The following is an 8,383-nucleotide window of genomic DNA, read 5'->3' as shown; positions in this document are numbered from 1 at the left end:
TTCATGCTTCATGTCAATCTTTCTCTCTTTTGTGTCAGAAATCCATGCCACTCCTACACCATAGAGGTGTCATAGTACCTGGAGCAACATTTTTATTTATGGATATGACCAGATGCACACGGTTGTATGCAATTTCCCCTGAAAACCATTGATCTAAAGTAAACGCTTTTAAGCTTACCATAGTGAATCAGGGTAAGACAAAACACGTTTTGATTGAAGGATTGAAATGATAATATTGTCTGTCTCATTAATTATATTTAGTTCATTTTGAAAAAAAAAAAACATAGTGTACCCTTCAATATCTATTTAAAAGATAATCAATCAGATAGGTAGTCAAATATTTTCATCTTGAGGACGTCAGGTTTTTGCACTAAGGTATTTTACTTAATAATAAATAATCAATTAAAAAATCTTCGTGCATCGTTGAATCCTGACTTAATCTATCTAATTCAGCTTAATTTTCTCTCTGATCTTTCTTATTCGCCCACTGTTGTTTTATTATCTATCCCAGTTTGTAAAGCAACTACTGCAGAAAAAAAACTACTCCAGCAATCCAGCCAATGGAGGACGGTGGGGCGGAGAACGCTCTGCAATTGAACTAAAGGACCGCAGGCAACTGTACACGAGCATCCTCTATTCTACACACGAGCCCACATCACACAGTCAATGGATTACACCTTCTCTCTCCAAGTGCAACACCATCTGACCGTGTACCCGACGCACTTTTGCGAGGACTATAGCTTGGAGTTACAGGTAGGCTATGTTTTTAAAAAAATGAAGTCAAAGTCGCGGGGATGAGCGCAGCAGCTCCAAACGAACCCTTCTCTCGACACTCTTGGAGATACTTGTCAAACATATGAGCAACATTGCCAGACCAGATATCTCGTAGCCTACTCTAAAATATGGCAGTGTTATAGCCTACTTTCTCAGATTTCATGACGCTGTTGAACGCTTAAACGACAGTTTTAGCGTGCTCGATGAATATGCCGCGTGCGGTGATGTTTACATGCTAAGGGACGTAGGAACTGTAGTAGGCTATACACACTTCATAGTATCGTAATTGCGTTTAATTTTGAGAGATTTTAACAGTGTCATTTTCGTATGATCTTTGTTGCAACAAGAAGCAAGGATGACCCTGAAAAAAAGCACATGTGGCTCGAGGCACAGTTGACATTGCTCTCGGTTTCGTCAATCTCACAGCTGTTTCATTTACTGCAAATTATCAATTATGTATCACCGTACAGTCCCGGGAACCCTGTTGATGCAGACAGTGTCAAATTTCAGTCAAGTGCGCTTTGATCTTCGTTTTCACCTGTTGTGATCTGGCTGTTTGATTGTTGTGGCGTCAACCCTTGAATATATCAGGATTTAGTGTAGTGCCTTGGGCAATTGTAGGATTATTACCTGTCCTATATCTTGCTAACTGGGAGACCAATTGATTTGGACTTGTAATATAAAATGTACAGTTTTACTATGTAGGCCTACTAGGGAACAAATTACAATTATTAAAAGTTATAATTATTTTTCAGAATCCTTGTTGGCTGAATGATCTTGCTTAAGCAGTGTGCAGTGTACAGTACACAAACACATTCAGTGTACAGAACACTGAATGAACAAAGGACGGGAGCAGAATGTTTCATAAACTTTTTTTTATTTTTTGCAGCCTTTGTAAGTTTTGTGATCTCTTTCAAAGCATTATGCCCGCATAAGTAGTCATATTTATTTAAATGCATGCATTTTATCATCATTGATGAATTTTGACACTGTTATTTTAGTGTTTATTGTGAAGCTGTTTTGAAATAATCAGTATTTTATAAAGCACTATATTAATAAAAGTGACTTGTTTGCATTTTAGTTATTGTACTAATATAATGCATATGCAGACATTTTTATTCTAAGTATATTACATGTAAGTATTAAACTATTCGTTCTTTTATTTTTAGCCTTTGAATGTGAGTCTGTCCCTTTAAAGTTTCTCCTCCAGGTGCTGCTTAGATCATCTTTTTTTGGAACAATGGTAGCATAAAATGTTCTCTTTCATATTCCTTGGAGTACAAATATGTGACACAAAAGCAGATGTCTTTACGTAATAAGTAGCTTCCCTCTTCTTTAACCCAGGATGTGTACTTTTTCTGCCCAAGATTTCATTTGATATTTGCTGTAGTCAAGTAAAGAGCCACATCTTATTCCTCTAGTTTAGACTATTTGTGTATGTTACAGTAAATTATAGTATAGGGTTAAAGATGAAAAACACATGATGATAAGTGACACTAACATTATTTTTCAATTTTAGCCATTCATTGCTGTACTCTCTAACAAGCTTAGCTAATAAGTAGTTGTTAGGAGAGAGTAGAGTGAGAGTAAGACGTGAATTATTGATGTTTTCTTGACACTGTTTTTCCTGTGCAGAGAAAATAGGCTCATCTTTAATTTCTGTTAATATGGCGTGTTTACGAATTAACATTCTCTGCCTTCAAGCTAGCCAGTGGAAAACAGCACAAAGAGAGAGGAATACCAGATACAACAGCATCACTTTTATTGCGTTCATGCATTATAGATGCGTCATATTCCGAACCGTCCCACTGTAATGTGCTTTTCAGCGATAAGGGAGTAGAACAACTTCAAAGTTTACTCATTTGACCATTATTTCCTGTCAGGTTCACATGTGTGCCTCCCTGCCTCATGCCATGTTTTTAAAATTAAGCCATTTTTTTTCTCCGTGTTCAAGGAAATTAAATTGCATAGCTATTGGTGGGAGGTTGGTTTAAATTGTCAGAAAATGTTCATCCATTGCACCACAAGGTGGCTCTGTTAGTGTAGAGTCACCTATGCTCAGAATGACCTCTGGTTGGATCCTTTTTTCTTTTATCACTGACTCCTGTGCAAAGCCTGCCTAACCCTACAGATGCATTTTCTGTTGAGGTTCATTTTTGTGGACTGTCCTACCCACAGTAATGGGCTGCTTTATACTTCAGAGTTTGTTTACTGAGTGAAAAAATTGCAATAATTAAGATTAGAGCCCGACCGATATGGATTTTTGGGGGCCGATGCCGATACCGATATTAGGGAGTAAAAAAAGCCCGATACCAATATATCGGCCGATATTATTTATGTGTATATTATAATACAGTAGCAATATTATTTATGTGTATTATAGTACAGTATACCAGTCAAAAGTTTGGACACTTTCCTATTGGTGTGTACAAACTTTTGATGGGTACTTTACACAGTAGCTATAAACAGAATAAATATATTTTATAAACACGTTTTGCAATGATCACTCAAATGTGGTGATCAAACACTTGTGTGACACAGATATGTAATGGAGGCAGGGGGAATGATAGAATGAGAATTATACAGCTGAGCTGTAACCAAACTAGTTTGCATTGCATGTTATATTATATTATATTATATTCTAAATACTGTTGCATAATCTTCACTAACGACGACTTTGTCTTTTAATTTAGTCATAACTTGTATCAATAAATATATAAAAAGTGTCACTGACAAAACCTTATTATCTTCTATTTTTACTCTTAATTCCTCTAATCTCTACCAGTGGAGGAAGAACTCAGATCTTTTTACTAAAGTAAAATGAATAATATCATAATGAAAACGTTTTTAATTACATATGTACAGTACTTTTATACTATTTTAAATAATTAGTAAGCAAAATGTACTAAACGTGAAACTAGGCTACTCTTAATGCAAAATGGCCCTATATAAAGTGTTATAATTATATACATTTTTGGAATATTGCTTGATGTTGTAACGTAGCGTTATCAGGCAGAATGAGCTTTAACACTGTGTCTACACCGGACGCGGCCGTTACTGCTCGCGTCGCAACAGCTGTTTACCCTAGACAAAGCAGAATCAGTTTACTGTCGGAGATCGCTCGCGCCACGCATTTTAATCAATGTTTCATCAACCAATTGCCTTAATAAATAAGAAGAAGGCCTAAATATAGCAGACAATATAATCAGGACTTCTCAGCTGCGCGCTTGCAATAGTCACAAGCTCACACAATACGTGACAGAGGCTAGCAGATAAATCAATTCTGTGAATTACACTGCGCAAATCACAAGTAGGCTACTACCCACCGGATGAAGAAGGGTTGGCTCTCAGTCTCCACAGGCTACATAAAATATTCATTTTATTTTATTTTATTTCATTTTATTTTTCGTGTTTGCATTTATGAGGAAAAAACAATGTTACAGACGCGACAGTTCAGCACTACGGACGTGAGCGCTCTGAAAGCGGCACTAATGCTTTGAAACTTTCACATAGACATCAAACAGAAAGCACAAAACCTTTCGTTTCAAAGTGAATTTCGTTTTGTATTAATTGTATCTTAATTTTAATCAATGTTTCATCAGCCATTTGCCTGGATTTAATTTATAAGAAGTAAATTTAGCAGACGATAGATAGGCCTAATCTCGACACGGAGGCGCCTGCGGGTGAACTGGAGCTCGTCTCATGAACCGAAACTCTGCGTATAGACCTGAGAATTGAAATATATCTATATTGAAATGTCTACTTTTAAACAGAACAATTCAAAACGAAAGACAGACAGACTCATGTAATCGTATGAAATGTGCATTTCTCTCTGGCGCGCGCTCACTGAAGATCGCGAGTCAGCATCGTCAACTTCATCTTTGGCTGACACTGACTGAAAACACTTGTTTATTAATAAACAATTAAAATGTCTCCTTGCTATATTTGTTGTATTCATAATCATTATTTTTGCCAGTTCTTGTGACAGCTTTTAGGTGCTTTATTGGCAGCGCCACCCTTACATGAATCACCGTACCCGCATTTTTTTAAATATTCATTTATCGGCCATTATAAATGCCGATACCGATAGTTAGGAAAATGCCTAAAATCGGCCGATAATATCGGCCCGCCGATAATATCGGTCGGGCTCTAATTAAGATTTAAAAAGAGCCGTTGTTCAGAGAACAATGTATATCTTGGCAAATCTCTTTTATAATAATAAGAGCAGTTTTGCGGCATACTTTTAACAAAGTTTTTTTTTATAAAATATAAAAAAAAAAGAAAAGAAGAAAAAACAAGAGCATCATAATTCGCCTCCCAGGACTTCTGAGCTAGAAGTGACAGCCCATTGCCTCTCCAATACTGTTTTTCCACTGGGAGGTACAAAGCCCACACTTATGGAGAAGCTTTTGTTGAGGAAAATGCCTTGCCAAAGCCCAGGGATATGATATGATATTATCTTTAGCCATCTATCACAGGAATTAAGTAGCAGAGCTGAGGTTTAGACTCTCAGCAGTATTTACAGCAAGACTTACAACAATACTAGCTATGCTCAATGCACCATATGCTGATAAAAACCTCCTAAAGTGCCAGATGTGTTCTTATTTACTGAAAATATGGTGTTATGTAGTCATTTATTTTGTAAAATGGGTAGGATAAGCTTAGCTGTTGTCTCAACGTACTGCTCCTTGTCTGATATTGTTTATCCTCAGGAAGGTTTATTAGGTTTGAAGGAGTGAGGAAGGTAGTATATGTGTCCTTTATTTGAACCCAAGTCTGTGGGGTCCTAGTGTGATGAAGAAAATTAGTTTTCTCATTTAATGTAATTTATAATACATATTCCACAGAAAAGCCCTAGTGTGACTGAGTAAGGCATGTTTGTTGTGTGTCTTCACACTGAGGGTGTGTATTCTTAGCTAGCTTTGAAAGCACCCTGCAGATATTAAAGGTGCAAAAAGGTAGCTCCAAATTAAATGGCACAGTGCATAACCAGTGGCGGTGTTCAAAGTCGTTTTTTTGTCCTTATACCCAGTGAATGCATTGTCGGTGGAGAACCTTTTTTTTTCTTCTTCTTTTTTTCTTAGGTTCTAGGACAGGACATGGTAATACAAGATATAAAAAGACTATAAAAAGAATTGTAAATACAAAAGTCTGAAACAAACTATCAAAACAATCAAACAAGAAAGTTTGGTTTTACATGTGATTATGTGAAGAGTGTGTTGGTGTGAGGTTGTGTTGTAGATACATGAAATATATAGGTACATATGCACAAGGCAGTAAATTTGAGAAAAAATAAGGGCGAAAAAGGAGATTGAAAGAAACAATTCAATAACAAATAAAAAATAAATAACTGAAATAAAGAAAGAAAGTGGAGGGGTTCGGGTGATGAATGCCCCAAGGTAATGCAGGGTGGCCTGTCTACCATTCGGGGGCATTAGAGTGGAACAGAAGGGCATTATGAACTGTTTTCCAATTAACAAATAAGTAATGCAAAACAAGATTTGTGTAGAATTAAAAAGGCCCATTTTCTCTGACTTTGCATAGGCTGATTCATAGCTCAGGTTTGAGAGAGTTATGTGCTCTTCCACCTCACTTACATTACAGCATTGGAATGATGTTTCCATAGTGTATGGAAAAGTAATTAAGTTTTAATGTAAAAAGAAAGTTTCCTAAAAATGTAGAAAATATTACATATTTACAATATTTTTGTAAACAAAATAAATTATTGTAAATATTACCATCTTAAAAGTAAAATATAACTTGTATAAAACTAAAAAAACGAATCCTTTTCATATTGTGTAGCATTTGTAAATGCTTGTGTTATCGAAACCTGCTTTGTGGAGTGGAGGCACTTGCTGGGCGTTTGTCAGTCTCTCTCTTTTTTCGCGTGTTTCTTTGGTACAAGCGGCTCCTGTTGCTGAGTTGACTCAGGGTTTGAGTTCCCTTTCGCACAGAGATTCCGGAAAATACACGGATAAAGTGGCCCGGGATTTGACCCGGGTTCGTTTGACTTTGGTTCATTCACACTGCCAGTGATTTCTGGAATCAAGAGAGTGCGTTCACACAGACACACACAATCCGCAAAGACACGTGACATCTCCCAGCGGCGTCTATAGTTTGCTTATGAGCTGCGATTTCTCTCGAGAAACCACGCTTGTGCATTTTTTTTCTCTGATTCGATCATAAACTAGCGCATTACGAACCGTTTCACGCTGGCGAACGATCCCGGTGTGGTGCCGAATTCTCACCCCCGCCAAATTATTACCCCCTAATATGGTAGGTTTAGGATTAGTTGTGGGGGAGGGGTTTGGATTATGGGTGGGGTTAGGATTAGGCAATCAGATACTGATTTCAACGAGTGGGGTAATAATTCGGCAGGGAGTCGAAATTCGGCACAACACCGGCTTAGCGCCATCATTACGACACGGCATTGATTATGGCTTTTGTTCACACCGCGCGTTCCGGGACTGAACACGGCAATGTTACTATGTCCCCAACCTGGCATCAATCCCGGGTCGTGTTTGCGTTCACACAGAAGGTGTTTGTTCTGGATATTTCCCGGGATCAACGCTCTGTGTGAAAGGGGCTCATGTTGCTTCAATGTCGCAGACTGGACGGGGCGGAGTTACGTGACTACACACGCGGTAATATGTTTTAAGGGGAAAGTACATTAATACACAGTGGGCGGAAATATTAATAGGATAAAAAAAACGAAATAACCGACATGGTAAAATTACGTCGGTTATAGGCTCTGAATTTCGGTTTCGATTATTTTTCGATTAAACATGCATCCACCCCTATCCTCTATATATATATTTTTTAAGTCCAACTAATGTGCTATGGTTCATTAAATGGTTTTGTTCATTGACATTGTGACATTGTTCTCCAGCTGTTTTATGGATCTCTTTCCGCGGTTGAAAAACACTGATCGATCGATTTTATTACATTTCGGTAAGTTGAACTGTATCTTTCAAATTACCTATTGATCATTCGTCTTTATTTACTAACTAGTAGTAAAGAGTAACAGATGATCGGTTTACGTGCCGCTTGAACTGAGATCTGTCAGTGATCTGTCACGTCACATTTACAAGCACCAAAACGGTGTTTAGCCTATTGTTTGAATTTCGTAATTAAATTGACAGAATCTGAGAGCTGAGAATTTGTTTCATATCAATAGTAACCTTCTCTGTCTTGTCTGTCAGTGTCCTTTTTGCTTCTCGATTTTTCTCTGCGTGAGAGTGTGTAAAAAGTGACAATTGTGTGAGTCTCAAGGTGAATTCGTGAGAGTTGGCAGCCCTGCAGTTCCCTTTCGAGAGGTCTCTCGTATTGCGTAAGGCTATACGCAATGGGAAAACTCCTTTCCTCGAGAATATTGAAGCAAAATTTTTTAAAACGCAGTGCAGCTGAAGAGCAAACACAGATGAGCGGTTAGCACGATCATTGGCTGTGCTGCGGAAATTGCACGTACATATGGCGAGGCGTCTCAGACTCAGAACCAATCAGGCTACTCCGTGCCTTGGCGCGTCAGAGCCCGCAAAAATTGGCGTGGCCTAAGCCCTTATAAGTGGCCCATTCAGCCAAAAGGAATTCAGATTTTGTTTCCTTCAGC

At 37.9% G+C, this 8,383-nt stretch overlaps 1 protein-coding gene across 1 annotated transcript in view; it reads left to right on the top strand.

Annotated features, from left to right (window-relative positions):
• The first annotated feature begins 583 nt into the window (after window positions 1–583).
• Window positions 584–8,383, top strand: part of zmat4a (zinc finger, matrin-type 4a) — a 160,703-nt gene continuing 152,903 nt past the window's right edge. The window contains exon 1 of the mRNA XM_077240906.1: window positions 584–753. Coding sequence (XP_077097021.1) covers window positions 667–753 — 87 coding nt within the window. The 5' untranslated portion in view covers window positions 584–666. The remainder of the gene's footprint in view (window positions 754–8,383) is intronic.

The sequence above is a fragment of the Siphateles boraxobius genome, unplaced genomic scaffold (assembly GCF_051911475.1).
Source record: "Siphateles boraxobius isolate OS27281-9 unplaced genomic scaffold, OSU_SipBor_1 24, whole genome shotgun sequence".
NCBI classification, from domain to species: domain Eukaryota; kingdom Metazoa; phylum Chordata; class Actinopteri; order Cypriniformes; family Leuciscidae; genus Siphateles; species Siphateles boraxobius.
Note: the sequence above shows the minus strand (reverse complement) of the source record. Positions and strands in the feature narration are given on the sequence as shown.